This window comes from Colias philodice, chromosome 17 (assembly GCF_061535455.1).
Source record: "Colias philodice isolate Cphi_HAF_F1 chromosome 17, ilColPhil1 Martin Lab GWU primary, whole genome shotgun sequence".
NCBI lineage: Eukaryota > Metazoa > Arthropoda > Insecta > Lepidoptera > Pieridae > Colias > Colias philodice.
The window spans coordinates 3,007,371-3,031,897 of NC_143102.1; the positions used below are offsets into that span (position 1 = coordinate 3,007,371).

General features: G+C 32.7%; 4 protein-coding genes across 7 annotated transcripts; 1 reads left to right on the forward strand and 3 right to left on the reverse strand.

Annotated features, from left to right (window-relative positions):
- Positions 1-60: 60 nt before the first annotated feature.
- Positions 61-3,016, reverse strand: heix (UbiA prenyltransferase domain-containing heix). Its single transcript, XM_089705759.1, has one exon. It carries the CDS (start codon positions 2,803-2,805, stop codon positions 1,804-1,806), a length of 1,002 nt encoding a protein of 333 aa, XP_089561885.1. The 5' UTR covers positions 2,806-3,016; the 3' UTR covers positions 61-1,803.
- Positions 3,017-6,874: 3,858 nt separating this feature from the next.
- On the forward strand, positions 6,875-22,373 carry LOC149480919 (uncharacterized). 3 transcript variants are annotated; one of them, XM_089705482.1, is made up of 2 exons: positions 6,875-7,003; positions 21,892-22,373. In XM_089705482.1, the coding sequence occupies exon 2, from the start codon at positions 21,928-21,930 to the stop codon at positions 22,369-22,371; it is 444 nt and encodes a 147-aa protein (XP_089561608.1). In that variant the 5' UTR covers positions 6,875-7,003; positions 21,892-21,927; the 3' UTR covers positions 22,372-22,373. The 3 variants fall into 3 exon arrangements, with proteins under 3 accessions (XP_089561608.1, XP_089561609.1, XP_089561610.1); XM_089705483.1 differs by lacking the exon at positions 6,875-7,003 and adding an exon at positions 9,261-9,407; XM_089705484.1 differs by lacking the exon at positions 6,875-7,003 and adding an exon at positions 15,678-15,742.
- Positions 7,272-9,180, reverse strand: LOC149480920 (sedoheptulokinase-like). The gene is made up of 2 exons (XM_089705478.1): positions 8,763-9,180; positions 7,272-8,461 (listed from the first exon to the last, which is right to left on the reverse strand). Exons 1-2 carry the CDS (start codon positions 9,041-9,043, stop codon positions 7,354-7,356), a joined length of 1,389 nt encoding a protein of 462 aa, XP_089561604.1. The 5' UTR covers positions 9,044-9,180; the 3' UTR covers positions 7,272-7,353.
- On the reverse strand, positions 12,450-14,366 carry LOC149480921 (uncharacterized). 2 transcript variants are annotated; one of them, XM_089705480.1, is made up of 4 exons: positions 14,236-14,366; positions 13,875-14,132; positions 13,358-13,763; positions 12,450-12,745 (listed from the first exon to the last, which is right to left on the reverse strand). In XM_089705480.1, exons 1-4 carry the CDS (start codon positions 14,248-14,250, stop codon positions 12,579-12,581), a joined length of 846 nt encoding a protein of 281 aa, XP_089561606.1. In that variant the 5' UTR covers positions 14,251-14,366; the 3' UTR covers positions 12,450-12,578. The 2 variants fall into 2 exon arrangements, with proteins under 2 accessions (XP_089561606.1, XP_089561607.1); XM_089705481.1 differs by having other exon boundaries at positions 13,875-14,150; positions 14,236-14,360.
- Positions 22,374-24,527: the final 2,154 nt, after the last annotated feature.

Here is a 24,527-nt window from a genome sequence, read left to right on the forward strand (position 1 = left end):
TATTAATACTTCCTGCGTACGTTTTAAAAGGGATTCTCTAAAAATAAAAGAAAATAAGCATAATATTGAAATTATATATTTTACAACCTTAATTAAACTAATAAATTATTATTGTCAATCCTTCTTAAATTGTTACATAATAATATTATATAAGATGACTAATGAATCCATACTTATACTCTTTAATATTGCAAATATTAATAAGTGCCATTTACTATGATAACTACCCAACTTATAGGAACAGGGATACCTGTAATCCAGTTTGTTGAAATTATTTAACGAAAATGACAAAAATTAAAGAATTCAGAAGGTATAAAAATCTATTACTTATAGCTATCAGTGATAATTCTATCAACTTTTGCTTTCATAAACACATTTTTTATCTATATTCCATACGCAAAGTTAAGATAAATACCTGCCACAACATATGGCACATTTTTTTTTTTATAATTTCTCTTAGTAGTTAATGTTTTTTTTTTTTCAAAACTTCCAATATGTGCAGTGTCAACAACATCCTTATGTTTTGGGTAAAAGTTGTAATACTGCATCCAAGTTTCACAGTAATGTGTAAATTTATCAACATTATCCTCATTAAATATGGTTTAATTAATAGAATTATCACCTATTTTAATAAATCTTATGACATAAAAATGCTTATAAATGCTTTTTATTAGCCTGTTTTTCTCAAGAATAATTATGATACTTTTAAGCAATTAGTCTCAAAGGTCTTCACTGAATTATTTGAAGATACCCTTGAACAATTAATAACTAAATGTTAAGTACAGAAAGTCTTCATTTCCAACATAGATTACATTTTATTTATTGCACAGTGAATATGCTCATAATGTTTCAAAAGATATAACTGTCAATAAATTGCAAACTCAAATGATCTGTACTGCATTATGATAAGGCATGTAATTGTTTATATGGTTTTCATTTTATGACTTCAAGATGTTTTAAAACTTTCCAACATTAAATCTAGTTATGATATATAAAAATGTAAGTTATTGCTTATATATCACTTTATTCGAACTGTTTCGTTTGTGATGCTCAATTTAGTTTATAATTGATCAAAGGTACTTTTCCAGTGAATTGTAAGATTTGTCTAGTTTAGCCATGTTGTACACTATTAAATTGTAGATTACGAGGTAGCAATGAGATTACATTTGAGAGAAGTGACATATTAATATAGTATAATAATATAAAAATATGCACAATAGAATAACATTGAACTTTTTAACACGTGAATGAATATTGTCCTTGACAATATTATATTGCATACAATTAAGTCAATTTCAATTTCCATCTCAGTTTCAGGAAAATAATGTAATTGATTAAACATACAAAACATTAAAGCTAAATATACTAAATAATTTATTAATTTTTCAACAAAACTTAAGATTTAGGTATATATTTGCCAAAAACAATTTGTACACACATCTTTATATAAACTTAATCATTTTACAGCTGCTTAATGTTCTAAGCACATTTAAGGCAGACCACCTTATAAATATGCACACATATTTTCAAACAAATTATCGTTGTAACTACACTTAAAGCATATTAATATTGCAGACCCACATGAATAAGCTAAAAAAGAAGACAATATTAACAGTATGTTTGATATGTATTTTACTATTTATTCTGAACTCCAATCCAAATACATAGATTTTCATGATTTTTGTAAAAATTATTCATATTAAATATAAAAAAATATAATAAGTTAGTACCAATTATTGTTACAAATAAGGCATTCACTCACAATTTCAATTTAAGTACACACCATTAAAAATAACACTAGTTTTATTCTCTTATAAGAAAAGGCAGTCGGGAGGCAAATAGACACGCAATTACATATAACATTCCAAAATAGAAATTTAATCTAGCTGTTTGCCTGGGCACATATTGCATGGTCTCAGGGCAACGGAACCTTCTTTCAATTTCAAAGGCTTGGTGCAGAGTGAGCATCGGAAGAAGGAACCAGAATGAACACCTCACTGAAGCCACTACAAACATTATATAAGGGGTAAACAATAAGAATGCATATAACAGATGAGATGCAGTCCTTCCAATGAGAATAGCTAGTGTTACAATTTCTGCTTTGCTGTCTGCTTCAAGATCCCTTGTATTATTACTGTGTAGAATGGCTTCTGTGTTCAAAGCTAATGGTACAGCATAATAAAATATAGGCCACAAAACTCTACCTGTTTGAGCTAAAAATGCAAACACAACTGAGACAGGCCCAAAAATGACTAGATAAATAATATCACCCAGTGCTATATATTTCAAACCTATACCTCCCGTGTATAAAAACGACGAAGAAAGTCCTCCAAAATAGACAAGTGCCAAATGTTCCATTTGAGCTGGCGACGTTATTACTAACAATACAAAAAATACACATCCTGACATATAAAGGATTGCCCCAAGAGACACCACTTCATCAATACTTAAAATATGATCAACTAAAGTCCGGTCATCTGACTTTCGATTGTCTATTCCCTTTACAAAGTCAAAGTAAGTATTCACTACATTGCCTGCACCGTGAACTGGTATTACAGTGCACATAGTTAGCAGTAGAGTTACCCAGCTAAAGCCAGTGTCGCCAGGAAGCCGGTATGCCAAGGCGGCACCCAACAAAGTCGGAAGTAAGCTGCCACTAAGAGACCATGGCCGCAGCGCCAAAACATAAGTGCGGACTTTCATTAGAGGATTTCTAGCATGCACTGGAATTTCTTTAGGAGGTTGTAATAAATTGCCGTCGGCCGATGCAACGTCCACATCGTCAGACTTTTTTACTGCTTCCATGTCACGAAGTTAACTATAAATAATATTTGCGTACGTTTTATATCCACTGACACAATTTTAAAATTCACTGTTATTATTTTATCTTTAAAACATTTTTGTTCTATTTTTTTAGTTGCGATATTGGGTGTAAATTTAATTAACTAAAATTATATATAAAAAATTTAATATATTCGTTCGGTATAAAGTAAATCTTGATTTTATATTGACGTAGACCACTATAAAAAAAATCATATAACTGTCAAGTGTCAATATGAGAATTGAGACGTCATCATTGAGGATGACTGAATACATGCTGATTGGTATTGCAAAAAACTGCCTTAAATTAAAATATTGAATTGAATTAAATGGTATTGATCTGTGATATTGATAATAGATCAAGGTAGTTAATAGTTATACTACTTACTAAGAGAATTATTGCATAATATGTGATAAAACAATCCATACTTTTCTCCCAAACGCGTAATCGTTCTGAGCAAATTTCATTGAAGGCACATCTGAGCTGCCAAATTTCTTCCTGTGCATGTCCTGAACTGGAACGCGTCACCTCCATCAAGTACTTAGGAATTATCCTAGACAGCAGGTTCTGCTGGAAACCTCACATTGAGTATCTAAGTAAGAGAATTCGAAAGCTCATTTATGTTTTTAAAAATCTCCGAGAAGTCGCAGATCGTGACCTAATAATTAAAGTCTACAATGCACTATGTAAGCCACTACTAACCTATTGCTGCAGAACATTTCTTGGACCTCTCATATACAATAGAATGGCCAAAGATATTGTAGCTCTGCCTTCGATGTCCATAAGAGATGCCAACAGTGCCATAAGAAACTGGTTGATTGAGTGTGATTATGAAGCTATTGAGAGAATGCTTAAAGTTATTGTCTGATCCATGTTATTTGAGGAGCGTCGGAACAAAAACCGATAAACGACATGCTGTATTTTTTTTTTTTTTTTTGTAATTTCGATGCTTTTGCATAATTTTACATGATAAGCTTATTGAATCTGTTCTAAAGCCGATGAATCTAGTAGAAAAATGCGCTTCAAGTTAAATGATCTATACAGATACCGATAAATCCACTGATGAGGTAAAAGAAAATTGATATCTTAACAGAAACCGATAAATCCTACATAAATTTGATAGATTTTTATAAGGTTGAGACAAAAACCGATATAGCAATTTTTAATTTTTAATTATTTAATTCCTCATATACTTAGTTTTAACCAAAAATGTTAATGGTTTTTTCACATTGCGATAAATCCTTAGTTGATTTTTTCAAAAAACGATAAATCCGGATATTATCCGGTAAGTCTAAGCAAAAACCGCTATATCCATTTTTTTTTATTTTTTTTTTCGTTTATTACTTCACACACGAATCTGTTGATTTGGCCACCAAACAATGTTGCTAATGTTGATATATTAAGATTTTCTACTCTCTTTTACCTAAAAAAACAAAGAAATAAAACGTTTTTTCCGATTTGTCAAAAATCTTAGAAAGTGGATTTAGTGGTTTTTGTTCCGAAGCTCCTCATTTTCTCTGTCTTGCCACAAATCGCACACACACACACACACACACACACACACACACGCACGCACACACACACACACATATTCACACATAGTTACACATTTATAAATAAAGGCGTTAATATAGGCGCAGATTTCATTTAGTTTATAAATTAATAAATAAAAATGTAAATTTAATCTTAATATGTATAAATAATGTTTTATCTTTATGTATAAATAATTTTGATTGATAATATCAGATAAATTTTAATACCTGAAATATAATGAGTACCACTTACAGTGCGACACAAAAGAGATGAAAATAAATGAGGGCGCCACCGTCGCTCATATAGCAACACTGATACTGCGACGCAAGCGATCTTGATACTATAGAATAAAAATCCAAAAATCTATATAATATAATCTAAAATAAATACCGCGATTTAAACCGTTATAATTGTTTCATTGTAGCAATAGTGTAATTTAAGACAAAAATACATTAGTATTTTAATTGACCTACCTAGGTCAAATTTTACTTAAATGTATTTGGAATTAGTTATTTTATAAAAATCGGTCAAGTGTTTAGACTGCAGAGGCGCACATAGAATCAAACATACAAACAAACAAGCATACATGCAGCTCAAACACATTACCCTCTTTCTGGGTCCGTCGGGTAGAAAAAAACAAGGCGATTTGAAAACCACATATTTTTATTTTTTTTGTAGATAAATTTTGTACATTAATATAATTCATCAAAATCTAAATATTCTACTCCTTCAAAGGACTGATCATCACTCTGTTTCGAAGTACTGGCAAGAGGGTACGGGGCATCTTCAGTATCTGTAAATATGATACAGTAAATATGATTTTTTTTTCTTATGGTTTGATTGATTAATAGAAAGAAAGAAAGAAAGAAAGAAAGAAAGATAATTTATTTGACTCCACAAAAAAATAACACGCACACAATACAATTAGATTAAGACAATACAATTCAAACACAGTAAAATTAAAATATATATAACTAAATTAAAAGATATAAAATTAAGAAGTGGAGCCAAAATGGTAGCCACTCAGCATAAATTGCAACGCAGCTGTTGCAACACTGATTTTCAGTGGCCCCTCTTTGAAGCGATTGGAGCGGCAGTGCGCTCAAAAATATAATATTATGATATAATGTAAACTAATAAGAGCAAAAACATGTACTTAAGATAATTTAACATGACATATAAATAGATAAATGTTTAAAATTAAATCATAATAATAAATACATAATATAGACAGATAGATCATATACCTACATAATATAAAATATTTGTAAACAAAGTAAAAGTTAAACCCATCACACAACTAAGGTTGGAATTTAAACTCATGTAATAAATATTTTTTGTATTTTTGTTTGAAAGAGTATTTGAGGCTGGTTGGATTGGTCATTGGATATAACTTCTTGACTCAAATTGTGCTGGTCGCACTATAAAAACTAGTTTTTGTTTACATACAAATAACCTCAAATTTAATTGCGAAAACGTAATAATCGCCATACATACATACATTAAACACTCGTCACTAATGGAATATTCTATTTTACGTAGTACTGAGCAAAAATAAATGGAATCTCACCGGTATATTCTGCTGTACGTTTGTAAACGTTTTCCAAATCAGTCAATAAATTTCCAGCTTGAAATTCGGACAAACACCGAATAAAAACTTTATACACCACATCACGGACACCGCTACGTTTAACCTTTTTCGTGATGTCTCCTTTTTTATTTAAATTTCTTGTTCTAAATAACAATTTTATCTCAATAATTCTCCACTTCACGAAAAAAACAACTAATTTTTATTCAACTTGACAGCTACATTGCCAATTCAGGGTTGCCAGGTAATGAAAAACGAATTAGTTCCAAAATAATTAATTTCATCTCTTTTATGTCGTACTATACCTTATTGTGTAATCAGGAAGGGTTGCAGGCCTACGATACAAGCTGTCTTAGTGTAGGTCTGCAGGTCATATTATCTTTTTAATCATCAGGTCCTATTATAATATCCTTGTATTTTTATGTTTAATTAATTAAGATAATTATTTCTATGTATTTAATTTTGTATTTATGGTGAATAAATGATTATGATTATGATTATGATTATACTAATATTATAAATGCGAAAGTAACTCTGTCTGTCTGTCTGTTACTCAATCACGCCTAAACTACTGAACCAATTTGCATGAAATTTGGTATGGACTATGGAGATATTTTGATACCCGAGAAAGGACATAGGCTACCTTTTATTGCGAAATATGTACCACGGGCGAAGCCGGGGCGGACCACTAGTGGTCTATAATACGTAGACCTTTAAATTGATTTTTGATATATTTTTTATTTTGCGTGGAATTCTTGAATTCGTGTTACATCCTAACTCAATGTGGAGTAATTTATATTTTATCACTATTTAATATTAATTAAAATCATAAATCAAGTGCTTTGATCAAGTGCTGTCAACTGTCACGTGTCAAATGCCAATGAATATTGAATAACATTTTTGTTTATATTTCATTTCAATGTATTGCTGTGGTTGTATTGTATTTCGTTTTCGACTCGGAATTTTACGACAACTACGACAAGTACAAATTCATAACGAATTTTGTATTGATCTAAAAGTTTTTCATTAAAGTTTTATGAAGACACACATTTTGATAACAGGTTCGTATTTATTTACACGTGCAAATTTAACCTCACTATGATCATTGACTTACCGTCTTATCGACAATATAATATTTATGTTGATATGTAAGCAATTTAAATTAATCAATATTTAACAGAAATAAATAAGTTACACCCAGTTTTATTAACAATAATCTGAAAAGATAAAATGTATTTAGGGATGTAAACAGAATCATCAAAGGTTTACACGTTTTTTAAACATTAAATTACCGTACTAAGAACTCAGTAGGTTTTAATTAATAACCAATTCTTCGAATATACACTGTATATTTATAATTATAGTGGCTTGATAAATTGTTTATTATTTAAATAATAATAAAGTATAAATATTATGCACTTGATAAAACAGCTATAGCTGCCCCTTTGGCCGCATCACCTCCACAGGTGAACTCAAGAGGCAAACTATAGTAATGTTCCACAGCCCTCTGTAAAACCTTATTTCTTGACAGACCTGATCCATTACCTACTATTCTCTTAATATTTGCATTTCTCAATATCTCTTTGGGCATCATAAAATGTAAATTGTCAATCAAACTATCACATAGAGATCTGAATACATGTCCCAACTGTATGTTTGACAAATCTATATTTTCTACTGCTGCTTTAGCGGTTGGTGCATGTCTTTCTCCCAGCAGTAACGGAGAAATCTTCATAGTAGTGCCAGCAGGTGCATCTAAGCCTAAAGCAATTAATTTCTCCCATACTTTTGATTGCGGTATAGGGAATCCAAATTCAAGCATCCATTGTTGCAACATCTTCACAAAAGTGGCCAGTACATTACCCCCATTTAATGAGGCTGCTACTAATAAGTATGTATCACTAAAGTAAGGTAAATATTCCACTGTTTGACAGCCTATATCTTTTATACCATCAACAACAATAGCCAGTTGAGCGGATGTGGATATGTTCAGTACTGCATCATTTCTAGTCTCCAATGTTGCTAATATCGAACATTGTAGATCACCCATAGCAACACCCACAGGAGTACCTTCTGGGATTCCATTCCAAGAGCTACTTAATTTTCCAGCGAATTGACCACTTTTCGTAACTTCCGGTAAAAGGTTTACTGGAAACTCCAATGTTTTCAAAATATCAATGTTCCATTCATTTTTCTCTGTGTTGAAATAGCCCCAACTGGCAGCATTTTGATCAGATGTAATAGGTGTTTCTAAATCACATAACATTGCCACAACAAAATCTTGCACAGTTGCTGAGCAAGTAAAATTTTTTAGCTTGTCTGGTTTATATTTCAACATCCATAATAATGTTGCACACCCATAACCAGAATAGCACTTAAGATGTGAATCAGGTTTTGGCAAGGAATCCAAAAAATCTGGCTTGCATCTCACATCTTGCCAGGTATACAGAGCTGACATGTTTTCTTTGATTGCTTCAAAACGATTTATGACTCCATCCTTTTCGACTTTTTCCCATGCCCTGTAAAAAGTAATAAATGAAATTTAAGCTCTGTTTAATAATAAATGGTCCGATCAATTAAATACCAAAATACGATGTTTTTATCGCAGTAAATTTTGTTTATATTCTACTTAATATTTAATCTGAGCTACCCGCCTCGAATCTTTATCGAAAACAGTAAGAAATACACAAAAAACACCCTTATAACAAATATTTACATAGCCATTATCACCGCCAATAATGAGGAGTGTTGAATGAAAATGTACATGGTTTTTTGCATTGCATTCGTTAAAGTAGATCCTAATATCTGCACTGTAATTACCTGTCTTTCCACAAAACAACACCATGCATCTGGCCGCAGACGCCAATCTTTGTCACATGCCGTAATATATCTCTGGGAAGTCGCGAAACACAGTAATGAACAGCTGATACTATTTTCGGCACATCTTGCTTGTTTCCTTCGATCCCTTGGTCACTGGGTATATTCGCCGCGGTATCCTTCGTCTGTTTAGCCACTATTTCCTTTGTGTCTGGATCGAAAACACACGCTTTCACTGATGTTGTACCGATGTCCATACCCAAAACGTATTTCTTTTCTGCCATTATTCTGAATTTAATTTTTTACTTGTATATTTTAAAATTAAATGCTGAGCATTGCTAGACGGGCCTCTATCGAGTTGCCGCGGTGGAATAAATTACTGACTGCGGTAATATTGCAATCAAAGCGGGGGTCGCGCCGCGGCCGGCTTGCCGTCCGCGCCGTTCAGCGTATTAGTTACGTAAAGACATTGTAGGTATGTTTCATATCTCGTCAGCGTCAAGCGATGGATATATTTATCGCCGCTTAGACTTATTGCATATAAAACTAATAAATAACTCCCAGACTTGTTGTATTTAAGATAACAATAGAAATTGTTTTATTATCGCGAGGTGGAAGCAATAAGTGGATATCGTGCCTGGTGGAGAGGTTTTATCATCATATTTTTATCTTATACTAAAATATTGTGTTTTGTTTGTTTACAAAGTATTTTACTGATAAACTTACATCACGTCATTTTCCAATACTTGTAGAACACATGTTTCAATTTGTGCTATCGTTTCAATAATTTAAAGAATAAATATACAGGGTGTCCCACTATTGGTATACTAAGCGCGAAGGAACTTGTAGTTTTGCATACACTGATCACGTAAAAAATACTTAAAAACAAAATTACGTCCAAAATTTTTTGCTAAATTTTTCCTTAAAATCCATGTTTTCTTCTCTAGCTTCGCGCAGCCGGCATATACCGCTTCTCTTATAATATGAGCATTTTATCTATGAAAACATAATCTTAAACGATAGCTCACGTGCTGGTGGCAAAGTTGGGCGGCTCGCTTGTTATGGGTGTACACATAGAGTTTTGAGAATTCATCTATTTGAAAAAAAAATGAATCTGGAATTTTTTAATTATTTTATACGTACTCAGCGTATGCAAAACTATAACCTCCTTTGAGCTTAGTATACCAACAGTGGGACACCCTGTATATCTACCTACTTACTACTTTAGTAGGTTAAACAAATACATATAATTACGAACATAATATGTATGTACCTACATACATGTACAATACAATATTATTAACTACGTTTTTTGTTTATCATTTGACCTCGAAAACAAACGCTCAATAGTCGAAGTAATACAAATAATATGAGGATTCAATATTTGGCGTGAACATCAAAGAATTCTTTTACGGCCGAAATTAATATTCAATCCAATCTAATATCTACAGATTTTCGATCGAAAATGTGATCCGGATTTTAAGTTAAGTGTGCCAATAAACAATCCGTGGATCGAAATTGCAATCTCAAAAACCAATCTATCTGTGGGAGGACGGATCACAGATTACAGATAGACCTCTGTTCGAAAATGGCAGTTTGAGCGTGTCAATAACATATCTCTCGCGTTTGACGTTTCGATCGATCGGTGTAAACAATCTTTAATCTTGATCTTAGACTTTCCTCAGATTCTAGGGTTGAATCTGTAGATTTTATTCGTAAAACGTAATGGATTTGGCAATATTCTCGAGTTCTAGTGATAGTGACAGTGATATGGAAGTCCTAGCTCAATTATCAGACTGGGATACAGATACCGACAATGATGCTGGTGAACAGTCACGTCGTGCTTCTGTGCGAAGAATGAAAAGGGTGAACTACATGCAGAGTCTGGATGATGCAGAGTTTACCTTTAGGTTTAGGTTATCGAAATCAGCAGTAAACTCTCTGTTGACAGAAATTATGCCTGCTGTGCGTGTAAAATCTTCAAGGTGGGTTAAAAATAATCATATCTTATAAACTGCATTAATCGTATACCTACTTAAATTTAACAATATCTATTCCAGAAATCATGGAGTCTCACCACTGCATCAACTGCTGCTGACCTTAAGGTTTTATGCATTAGGCACAATGCTGATTTCTGTGTCTGACTTTGTGGGAGTATCAAAGTCAACAGCAGGCAGAATAGTCCGGGATATTTCATATGCAATAGCCCACTTATATGATAAATACATTTTTGTGCACCAAAGAAGTGCAGAAAAATTTTATGATATTGCAGAGTTTCCCAGAGTTCTTGGAGCTATTGATTGCACTCACATACGTATACAGTCACCATGTATGTAATTATAATTTTACTGCATTTTGTTTAATCATTGCTTGTAAATTTCTTGTCTACTAATATAAAAATTTTCAGGTTTATTAATAGGTGAGGAATTTAGAAATCGGAAAGGTTACTTTTCATTAAACATTCAAGGAGTCTGTGATGCAGATTTGAGACTGATGAATGTGGTTGCTCGCTGGCCGGGTTCCACCCATGATGCAACAATTTTCAATAATTCCATTCTCAGAGGTTGTGTATTATGGTTTACTAGAAATTTTGTTAATGATTAATGAATAATTTAAATTTAATTCAACATTCTTACAGCTCAGTGTGATGCAGGGCAGTATGATGGCCGCTGGTTACTTGGAGATAGTGCCTATCCAAATCGAAGTTATCTACTCACACCACTGTTGAACCCTAGTTCTGAAGCTGAACACAGGTACAACGAAGCACACATTAGGACCAGAAATACAATTGAAAGGTAATATTCCATGTAATTCTAACCCCCTTATTCATAAACATTCAATATCAGTGAAATAGTTATATTCTGTTTTGTCTTTGTTTATCAACAGTTATTTGATAGTTGAAGGAAAGAGACAAAACAGTTAATCGCTATTCCGGCACTTTTGAACATTTATGAATAAGGTGGTAAATATATTATTTAAATTTATTCATATTATGTTGTTTTTTGCCTGACTGAGCAATTCCAAGGAGTGTTTGTGTTTATCTGTTTGTTACACACTTTCAACCTTAATAATAATTAGTATTATTTGGTTTAAACCAAAACATTCTAGGACGTTCGGAGTGTGGAAAAGAAGATTTCCTGTTGTGGCTCTCACACTGCGGGTTTCATTGCCCGTTGCCCAGTCAATAGTTATTGCCACTGCAGTGCTTCATAATATTTGTAGAAGTAACAGTATTGAAGAAGTTCCTCCTGAGGTTGACTTGGACATTCCTACAAATAGTACCAATGAAGAAAATAATACAAATATGGAAGCCCAAGATGTACAAACAAGAGCAGATCTTATAAATAATTATTTTGTGTTAGGATAAGTTTAGTTAGGATAAAGGCATTATTTTGTGATTGTTATTTATTGTCCATTGTTTGTAATAATTATTATGTAGTAGATACACAAGTTATATTCAGTTCCAATTATTGATTACTTTGATTACTGTGTATAGTAGTTAATAATTGCAAAGTATATTTAAGTTAATCTTAACATGTCTGTGTTATTTTAAATTTTTATTTCCTTTTTTATGAGGTATGTATGTGCCTATACATACCTATTGATCTTTCAAAAAGTGTAGTTACAGAACCTACTTCAAAATAAATATAAAATGTAGTATTTTTAATTTTGAAATAAAAGAATAGACTATAGTATTGAAATATTTTATTTTTTATTCACATAGAAACAAAAATGAATTCATACACCATCTGTATGCTACCAAAAAACTATGATTAGATGCTATCATAATAATATTATTACAGAATTCATTGATGGTTTTCATTGACCACCTCTAAGTTTTTCAATTTCTAATTTTAATTTTTCATTCTGTAATAAAATAAATTCTTTCTTAGCATCTAAGCATTGTTTTTTGGCAGTATAATATTCTGCTATTGCTAAATTTCGAGCAGAACTACTGCCATCCGTACTTTTGAGTTTCTTCTTACCTGCAAACCAAATTAATTTTTTTACTACACAAGATATTATAATACTTTTCATCTTAAGCCTAGGATTAAGGTTCTTTCAAAAGAGAAAGGATGCTCCCCAATACATTTTTGTAAAACCATCACCTGTCAAATGTGATTAGTTCAGAGAATTAATCTGTTTTCTATCAATGCACAGCTCAAACCACTGGACAGGATGGATTACGCTAATATTTGACCTACTATTACCTAGAATAAATGAATATATTAGGACATTACACACATTGCAATCGAGCCCCAAAGTAAGTGATAGCTTGTGATATGGGTACTAGAAAACTGATAAATATAATATATAACATATTTAAATATTTATAATACTATCTATAACTACAAGAATTATTTAAACATATTCATCAAGAAAACATGTCTGAAAATTCTATTCTTCAGGGAGTAAAATGGGGGGAAATGATTGAAGCAGCAAGTGTCAGCTGGTTTTTGATATAAATACCAGCCAGAAGGCATGAATCTACTGATTCTATACTCAAAGATAGTAACCACTAGACTAATATTAGGCTATTATAGTAATTATAGGATACAATGATCATAATTATTATTAATGAATGGTAATATATTTACCTATTTTAGGCGAACTCAATGTAAGCCTCTTGGGTGTGTGTAGTTTACTAGCTTCATGGTTAGTGGCATTATCTATAGGTTTTTCTGATATAAGAGTACCATTAACTATAGATAATGGAAATGAAGTACTATTTGTATCATATACGGTTACTGGCATGGTAGTACCAATACCCGTGTCTACCAACACTGGTATTGATTCTACCGGCAGCACCCTAGCCTGCCCAGCCCCATCACCACCACTACCACCATCACCACCACCACCACCATCACCAGTACAAACAAAAACTCCTTCCTCTTTGTCACCACCAAATGGCACAACAAAGCCGCTTGCAGTACTCCCCAGTAAATCGGCCACTCTGTCCAGAATGTCATCCGGGGGAATGTACTCTGGAATGCCACCGCCAGTCTGTGAAAATAATAAACTGATGTACTTACTATGTACTAAATTACTTAACATTATACGTAATAAGTACCTATAATTTCAAACAAAGATGAAAAATTTTTCTATAACACTTACTTGGATGCGATTCATCCTAATTTTTGTGCTGCGTTTACGAGCAAGTTTCTTTAAATTTTCCCACTTTAAACGCAGCTGCTGGGGTGATCGACGACAAAAAGAGGCAGTGGCATTAAATTTGTGTGTCAGGCTGACCCACTCCTCATTTTTCATCTTGTTGCTGGCGGCGTTTGTTGTTTTAGACAAAATTATTGGGCTGCTCTCAATTAAGCCCAGCAATAATTTTGTCTCATCCTTCGTCAGAGGTTTGCCTCGAACCTAAAATAAACAGATATTCTTACAAAAAATGCGTTCGAACATATTTGGCGTCACTACCAAGAAACAAAATTATTAATGGTACGGATGCGTAAAAGTCACTTACCACTTCAGAGTCCATTGCTATTTAACAAAATCTATGTAAATCAATGAATATAATTTAACAAAATGATCAGAAAGTTTATACTATAAAAGTTATGAACAGATATCGTCGGAACCAATACAACGAAAAAAGAGTAGGGATGGCGATCTGAGATCGATTAATCGAAGAATCGATTTTTCGAGCAGAAAATATCGATTTTTTAAATCGATATGAAGTACTGTATCGATTCACTGAATCGATATATCACCCTTGAAAATCGACATTCGATTTTTTTTGTTTTGGTATAAACCATACAATTATTTGCATTTAGTTGAATGTGCCTGAATTATAAGAGTGCTGCCGGTTAAAGAGTTAACTACTCATAAACTCGCGAGATGGCTGTATGTTTAGTATCCTTTACTCGCCTCTCTTTAATAAAAAAGTTACGTTAGTAGTCTTTGACTTTATGTATCTATAATCTGTGACGATTGATATTGCAATTTGCATTATTCATTTGTTGTTGTCGTTTATTGAATACTGTTATTAGCATAATATAAGTATTTTCATGATTGATAATTGATTTTCATCAGATTTTCATGTAGTGTTTGTTGCGAAATAATAACTAATTGAGAGTAGGTAAGGTAAGTAAATAAGTAAAGCGCTTCTTATTTTTCACTTTGACGCTATTATTTTCAGTTTGTTCTGTTATTGTTTGATATCCTTATAGTTTGATACGGTAATAAAAATAATTGTTATTTTTGAATTCCCTGATTTTATTGATAAGATATCGTTAATTGCAATATTAATCTTGTTTTTAGTAAAATTGATACAAATTTACATTGTAAATGCAAACTTGAAAAAAAGATCGATTTTTTAAGAATCGATTTTGTAGGCCTCGATTTTTTCGTGAATCGATTCATTAGACTACGATTCGAATCGATTTAAAAATCGATCTTTTTCGTAAAGAATCGCCATCCCTAAAAAAGAGCGTCCTGCGTCAGTAGAAGGCGTTTTGGCGGGCATGTCATCTGTCAAAAACAGGCAGGCGTGACGTTCCGTTTTATACAGATCTTTTAGGATTTATCACATTTCAAATTGGTAATAATATAACCTGTATAAAACTCCAAGAGCCCAATAAATACATCAAAAGTAAAAAGTAGGTACCAAATAATTATTATAGATACGTGTAATACTTATTTTTGAAATTTAAGTTAGAAATAAACGATGCATCCAAGTATTGGTTTTGCATAAAACGGAATGGTCAAAGAGGGAAAAGATATCTACGGATATCTTGATATCTCCGGATATCATAACGATGGTTTGTCACTTTTCGTTATTGGGACGCGGATAGGAGATCGATCCATAGATATGCAAATATCTGCGATCGAATTAAATCTTGGATTACGGATATATTATTAATTTCGGCCGTTAGCGGAGTCGATTAACAGTGGCTATATTTTTTTATTTTTTACCCTTTCAATTCAACCCGAGCCAATTCTGAAAAAGCGGAACCGCGTGAAAATTTCGATATGTATACCTACCGGTGTCGTCCGCCGCGGGTGAAATCGCACCGCACACCTAGTTAGTACCTATATAATAAACTGAAAGAATGTAAGAAGGTAGGTACCTAACAAAAGTTGCTTTCGTTCTTTCAGTGTCCTCATTAACTATAATAAGTACTTATCTTTAACGCCTAAATAATGGCGTAGATATAAAACATTTATTTCTTGTATTGTATAGTTTCATATGTGTCTAGGTAGTTAAATGATTTTAATTAAACAAACTTTCCCTTTATTATAAAGCCAAATTATCCAATCATCCAAATTCTAAAATAAATCATTATTGTTATTTTTTTATGGGGAATAATAAAACGAGCGACTGAAAATAAAGTGAGCGACTGATTATGAGATACTGATTTAATAATTTGAGCGGTATGAATTTGAGTAATCGACAAATAAACTAAACAAGCAACGATTATTAGTTGATAATAAAATACAGATTGAGCGTACTAAAGGAGGATTGTGATTAATCCATTTGATATATTAGAATTCTAACTGTGTGATTACATTACTATATGAGCGACTAAATTACTAGTTGAGCGAATAGATTACTAAGTGAGCGACTAAATTACGCTCATCTAGAGCGACTAAAACACTAGAATAAATTGTTCAAATAGTTATTTGATAAAACTTTCAAAAACAAATTGAACTGATAGTACCTACTCTGTCCATTATAGTATTTTTCAAAGTGATTTTTCTATTCGAAATACCTCGATTAAGATAAAATGCCACTCAGTATTTAAATCATATGAGAAATAATGAATATAATACAAGACGTAATTTTGTCACTCAAACAATTAATATTAGGTCGCTCAAATATTATGAAGCTGCTCCTTTTGTATTTTATGTAACGCAAATTAATGTTTGTTAGTTGCTGATCTATTAATTTTTCATCGCTCGTAGTCAGTCGCTCACTTAGTAATTCTGTTACCCCAATTAATTATTTTTGATAACTAAAACTTTAATTTACAGTCACTCGTTTAAATACTACCCTTTTTTTATTACACAAACGTTTATTGTATGTGTTACGGCTAAAGGTAGGTGAGAACATAAACTTAAGATTAGCCGGCTAAACTTAGGTTTATTTTCGACGAGGTGTTAATGTTAGTTTGTTCTATCTTTAGCCGGCTAAACTTAAGTGTAACCGCAGGCCCGTGGCTAAAAATATCGGGGTGGGTAGATTTGGTTACTATAATACATGTAAGGAACAGGGCGAGTGTTTTCTGGCACTTCGCCGGCTGCTGCCGCAGCACGCTCGCTGCGCTCGCTCGGCTCGTGCGGGTCTTAAGAGTTCTAACCTAACCTAACCTAGCCACCAGCTTTCTGCCCTGAGTCGGGGTGGGTAGATTTGGTTACTATAATACATGTAAGGAACAGGGCGAGTGTTTTCTGGCACTGTGCGGGCCCCTCAAGCCCTCCACCGGCCCGGCGCTAACCAAATCTACCCACCCCGACATTTTTAGCCACGGGCCTGCGGTTACACTTAAGTTTAGCCGGCTAAAGATAGAACAAACTAACATTAACACCTCGTCGAAAATAAACCTAAGTTTAGCCGGCTAATCTTAAGTTTATGTTCTCACCTACCTTTAGCCGTGACATATGTACTACATATTTTGTTATGTTGGCACTTGGCTGCACGATAAAGTGTGTTATTCTATCTTCTAATTTATAAAATTCCCGTGTCACAATGTTAGTTATCGGGTAGGTCTAAGAATCGGCCAACATCTATTTTTCATACACCTACCTAATTGATAAGAGTAAGGCAGAACAACGTTTGCCGGGACAGTTATTCTTATAAATACTAAAGTTGGTATGTTTGTTGTTTGTTACTCCGTCACGCAAAAAATGCTGAACCAATTTTCATGAAATTTGGCACACACATAGCGCGTAACTTTGATAGTTTTTAACATAGGGAATGGTAAGGGGTTTCCTTTGACTACGCGGGCGAAGCTGCAGGCGAAAAATTAGTACATATTATAATATTTAGTACAATATTATCTATCGGCTGTGACAAAATACAATATATGTAATATATTCCATGTGATAATAGCGACTGAGACTAACTGTTTTCCTTATAAATTACCTACTTATAGTAGGTGGATCGCAATTTTAATTACGAGACTCATTTTATTTTTAAACGGATTCGTGGAAGATATCATAACGCGTAGATATAGACAGAATATTTTTTTTCGTTCTATAAAAAAGAAAACCCTTGCTGTTTACCGCGTAACAGTCCGCGTGAATATAATCCTACTAATATTATAAAAGCGAAAGCTTGTGAAGATGGATGGACGGATGTTTGTTATTCTTTCACGTAAAATTACTGAACCGATTACAATGAAATTTGGTATGTATATAGGTAGCTGAATACCCAGAATAAGACGTATAAGTACTACTTTTTACCCCGGAAATCTTTGAAAACGCGGACGAAGCCGCTGCAGATGGCGGAAATCTAGTTTTTTATACTTAAATTGAATAAAAAAAGGCCAACACTTGAGTAAAGATACCGCAAAACATTGCTGAAATCGGTAAAGAGGTTTTGAGATTGGCGCGAATGGAGGCACAGATAAACAAAAAAAAATTATGTACCCAAATACATACATGTATATAATTGGTTCTCTAACTTCCATGTAAAGATGTTTTGTTGCGTTCAAATAAATACAAAAGCACTCTTTTCTAAATGCATTAAGATCAACACTTCTCTAAACGCTGTTTTATTGGATAAAAAGCTCGTCGAGATTAAACGAATCAAGGCCACAAGTATAACGACAGTTAATATCGTTGGACATCCCTCCGAGTGGATTCATGATTATGATTGATTTATTTACCATCTCGAATGTTTATCCGACATAGCTGTAAATGGGTCGATCAACTTTTAATGGTCCGACGGTACACGCATCATGTCCCTGAACGATAATTAATAAACATGAAATCATAAAGAGTTAAATTGGTTTTAATTATATTCTTTTTAATATTTTCTAACATTATTGTAAACAATATTTTACTTGTTTTATTAATTTGTGCGTAGTTTCATGGTTGTCCAGAGACTAAATGCAATTTTCCAGTACTATCACATTTGTCCCCAAGCTACAATGCATTAAAAAACTTCGCATCACGAACACATACTATCACGACCATAAATACCAAATACACTTCTTGTTTCAGTTAAGGATTATTGACATAAAAACATACAAATAATTTTTTTTTTATTGGATATAATACGATTTTCAGGCATTTTACTTATGTCCCCATAAATCATCTACATGGCACAGGTCTCACAGACAACCGTAATTTAGTTATGGAAACAAAACACAGAGTGCGCGGTAGATTCCTAAACAACAAGCTAAACACAATAATTAACTGTCGGGCTCAAACGCCATTTTGATTTGTATAAAATCACGGCAACAGTCGTCCGAGCAACGTTGGTGAGTGTGGGGTGGCTTTATTGTCAGTCCGTCAGACAACTGTGATTAAAACATAAGTACTTGATGCATTGTTATCAATTATACTACACGAGATGCGCTTTCGTCTATAATTTAGTGTGAGCTGAGATTAATATATAAAATAACAATAGTATTTGCTTGGCGGGTCAAAATTTTAAAAATGTCCCGCGGACAACCAGTCACTTGGCCAACCAAAGTGGTTGTACCATGGACAATTTGGTTGTCCCTAGGACAATAATTATATAAAACTTATACTTTAACAGTTAAATAGTTCATATTTTGTTTATTACTCGGCTGTTTCGGGAACACATTTTTATTACGCGATTTTATGTCTAGTTTAATTGTAATTTTAACATTTCAAAAATCAAGACGACTAAGATGTCCCCATATGAAAATCACATTATACTTCATTCATTCAGTTATATCGAGAATCAGTTCATTTTAATTAAGTAAAATCAATAATACGATATGTAACAACCTCGCCTTAATAGTTTTTTTGTAAAAAATATCACTATTTCCGCTTTACTGAAACTTTTTTATATATGAAACATTGTTTGGTTGTTCAAAAGACATCATTCGTTTCAATTTTAATAAAAATATTTCGTATTTTGGGTGTAAATAGAACAAATATCAAAATATTATTTATTATTTAATATTAGAAGAATTTATTTTAATTCTGAAGGGAATTTAACATTTAAAAAAGTACTATTGTGTAAGTTGTCCAAAGGACATTATTTCCCGTGAATAGATCGGTTCGTGAAGTTAAATCCACAAATGTATTTAATCAACATCACTGCTGCCTATATAATCTTAATCTACGAAGAATTATCTTCTAAATGAAATAGTAAAATGCTGAAAATTAAGTTAAAAAAAAAATACGAGAAAATTATGATCGGGACCTTTAAAAATTGATTGACCCAAATATTAGCATTACATCGCATTCCAACATATGGTTTTGTATATTTGCTCAAATTAAAATAGAGACGTGATTCATTGATCTTCATATATTTGTGTAATTTTAGCTTTAAAATGCTACAAAAATATTCAAAAGGTCATTGATTGCTTCCAAAAAGAATGAGAATGAATAATAATGGAATGGAATGGTTAGTTATTTTCATTTTTTTACACATACTTAAATGTACGGTTTTTTTGGTCATGACCCCGTTTGTTACATTGTAACAAACACGATCAAGTTCTAAAATCTAAGTTACAATTTTATAATACACTAGCGGTCCGCCCCGGCTTCGCCCGTGGTACATATTTACGTTTTCTCTACATAAGAACCATCCTCGTACTTCAAGGAATATAATAAAAAAAGAATTATCGAAATCGGTTCAGCCGTTCTCAAGTTATGCGCTTACCAACACATTTTAGGATTCATTTTTATTACACGCTTTATATTAGCTTCACCTGTATGTTTGTAACCGACTTCTTTGGGCGCGATTTTGACCCACTTTTAACGGCCAGATTTCGTTCAAACTTTGTAGATTTATTTAGGACCGATGACAATACAGTAATACACTAATTTGATAAAATAAATAATAGTTAAAAAAAATAAAAAACACGCGTTTTATAGAAAACCGAACTAAAAGCGTGTTTTTTTAGTTTTTTTAAACTATTATTATTTTTATTATATATAAGACTAGCGACCCGCCCCGGCTTCGCACGGGTGCAATGCTGATACTAAATACACTACAGAAAAATTGTGAACGTTGTATAGGTATAAAAATATAGCGGCCCGCTCCGGCATCGCACGGGTATAAAATACATAGCCGGGCGGCCGCAAACGCTACGTCCCGCAATTTTTAAATCTGTAATATCTTCGAAAATATTCACTTAAATCATACGGTGTAAAGGGCCATATAGATCTATATTAAATGAACAATGTATCCATGGTATTTAATTGGTTAAGGATTAATGCTGTATTGGTTAAAATCGCTTCGAAAATTAGCCATTATTTGTCGTAAAAAGTAAATGACAAAAAAAAGTTATTGTGGGTTATCCATAAGAGATAGACATATACCATCGCGGACTTTTCTATAGACCTTTTCAATGTGTATAATACTTAGTACATTATTTTGATAAAACTCGTAGGGTTCAGCCTGCGTTTGCAATGTAAGCGGAATAAATGTAATTTTTTACGACATCACATTAGAAACCTCAAAAATAACAGTACTTCTCCACTACTTAATGGATCTTATTATACATATAAACCTTCCTCTTGAATCACTCTATCTATTAAAAAAAACCGCATCAAAATCCGTTGCGTAGTTTCAAAGATTTAAGCGTACAAAGGGACATAGGGACAGGGAAAGCGACTTTGTTTTATACTATGTAGTGATAGTGAAGATAAAGATGGTATTTCTGTACAATTATTGTTCGAGTATATAATACAAGAATTTTGAATATTAATATTATATATTATTTTCAAGCGACTTCAAAAAGAAACAGGTTCTCAATGCGACTGTATATTTTTTTATTTGTTTGTTGTGGCACCAGTTTTCAAATACAGAAAGAACCATCAAAATCGGTTCATTCAGTTGAAAGTGATTGACTAACAAAGCCAAGAAAAGTCGAATTGAGAGAAGTTCCTCCTTGTTTTTAGTTGAAAATGCTATTGAGGCCTATATAATGAGATTTAATTATTAAAAGTTAAAACCTGTCTTATTTCATTTCAGATAAGATATATATAACGGTTAATTCAAACAAACGCAATGGGTAAAAAAAATAAAAATCGAAAAGAAGTATCAGACGCAGAACAAAATAATGAACAGAGTAATGAAATACCCACAAAAGATGTAGAACCTCAAAATAATAGCACCGAAACAAAGAAACGAAAAAAGAGAAACAAATCAAATGTAAACGTGCAAAACGAGAATAATGATGCAAAAAAACCTAAGAAAATTAAATTTGGTGATGATGGTGAAGTCGTGGAAGAATCACATGAAGATACTAGTACTAGTCAAGTAGCAAATAAGAATGATGATAAATCACTTGTAAATATAAACGAAAATGATATAAAAGATGAAGATATCGATCAGTTCTGTGATGAAGTTGATGAAGAAGACAATAAACAGTATGAAGGTTGGATAGCATTACTTGAAGAAAAATTGGGAGGATCTAAGGCTAAAGTTAAGAATAAAAGCAAAACAAAATAAAACTGTGTTTTAGTTTAAGTAACTGATATTATAATAAATAGTGCCTTTCTAAATCAAACTATTTAGTATTTACCCTTCAAGCTACTTGTCTCATTTATTTGTATAACAGACGTGTAATTATAGGTAATAGCATCAAGAATAGCATGGACCCAATAAATATCATATACTAGCTTTCCACCCGCGGCATCGCCCGCGCAGTCAAAGAAAAACCCGCATAGTTCCCGTTCCCGTGGGATTTCCGGGATAAAACTTATCCTATATCCTTTCTCGGGTATCAAAATATCTCTATACCAAATTTCATGCAAATTGGTTCAGTAGTTAAGGCGTGATTGAGTAACAGACAGACAGACAGAGTTACTTTCGCATTTATAATATTAGTATGGATTTGTCCATGGTAATAGGTACATATTCATCAAAAATTATTAAAAAATACAAAAAGAAAAACTGCTCAGATATAAATCTTTAAAACTACGACGCAATGGATTTTGATGCAGTTTTTTTTAATAGCTAAAGAGTGGTTCTCGAGGAAGGTTAAAAGTTAAAAGTATTTATTGGGTCTTAAACAAAGCGGACGAAGCCGCAGGCGGAAAGCTAGTGATGTTAACAATGTTAGAGCGTATACGCATTATGCGGGTAACCGCATTGCGGGTAGCCGTCCGGCTGACCGCAAGCACAATTATGTACGTAATATTCATTTCTATGCGCACTGTGCGGTCTGCGGTAGCCGCATCGCAGTGCGCATAGAAATGAATATTACGTACATAATTGTGCTTGCGGTCAGCCGGACGGCTACCCGCAATGCGGCTACCCGCATAGTGCGTATACGCTCTTACAGGTAAATTAGCTTGGAGAAATTTTTGCATATGTAGTGGTGTGTATATTACTCAGATCTTAGAGCGCGTTTCCACTATATCGTTCTGGCCTATACAAAAATGTTTCGATATCCTAACATTACTATTTAATTTTATACTTATTCCTAGCAACACTTTTGTTTTCAATAAAAACAAGTTTTTATTTGAAAGAAAATGGTTTTGACTTTATAAAAAAAAATATATCATTCAATTTTACGTCCTTGAGCAAACGACAAGGCGACTACCGTGAAACAATAAAATATCGTGTCCATAATAATTTGTTTCATAATTAATATTTGACCATAATAATTACGAAACAAAACAAATAAATAAATCGTCACTTGATAGTGGAAAGTGGAAACACGCACAAAACCAGAATAAACCAGTTTACGCTGTCCGCAGGTGCCACGTGCAGTCGTTTGGTACCGTTAGAACATAAAGCACACATTTAATTCAAAAATTATAATTATTATGTACGTAGTTTAATTGATAAATTTTGTATTTGTTGATTGTTGTTATTATTGTTATAATATTTGTTGAAGTGAATTACATGTCCCGCAGCCGGAGGCCCCAAATGAAAACTCAGATGTACTTAAAAACTACATTTAATAGCTAAAATGAGACTTTTACACCCATGTCTGCACGATGCAGACCGGAGTTAAAGAATGAATTTATACAGTTTAATAATTATAAAGACGTAAGCTTGGATGCTAACTAAGGGAAATCGCATCCACATTCTATTCCCGTGCGAACGGCGTATTCAGCAGTTTTGTATGAAGGCAGGGCCATAACTAGTGTTTAATTTGTGTGTAAGTGTTGTAACTTTATATTGTTAATTCAAAATGGCTCCAGTGTTAAAACATGGTCGAGGCAAGCCTTTGACTTCTCAAACTAAAGAATTAAACTTTAAATGTCGTTTCTTTTTCAGGTTAGTAAATTTTTCATTTTAGTAACATTGTTAATGTAGAAGTTATATGTATGTTAAATGTGCAAATATTAAAATAAAGTCTCATCTTTTTCAGAGGAGAAACACATATAGTTTAATTTAAAATCCCTTATATATATAAAATAAAAACTAAAAATAAAATGTTGTTTTATTTTATTTGCTGACCATACACTACTACAAACGCAAAAATTTCTCCAAGCTAATTTACCTGTATTATTATAATATACAGAGTAAAATGTTACATCTCTCAACTGTCAATCTTCCTGTGATTTTCCGTTATCTGTGTTTGTCAATGTCCATTCACATTGTCAAGTGTCAACCGTGTGTTATATTATGACATAATATGTCAATAACGCATG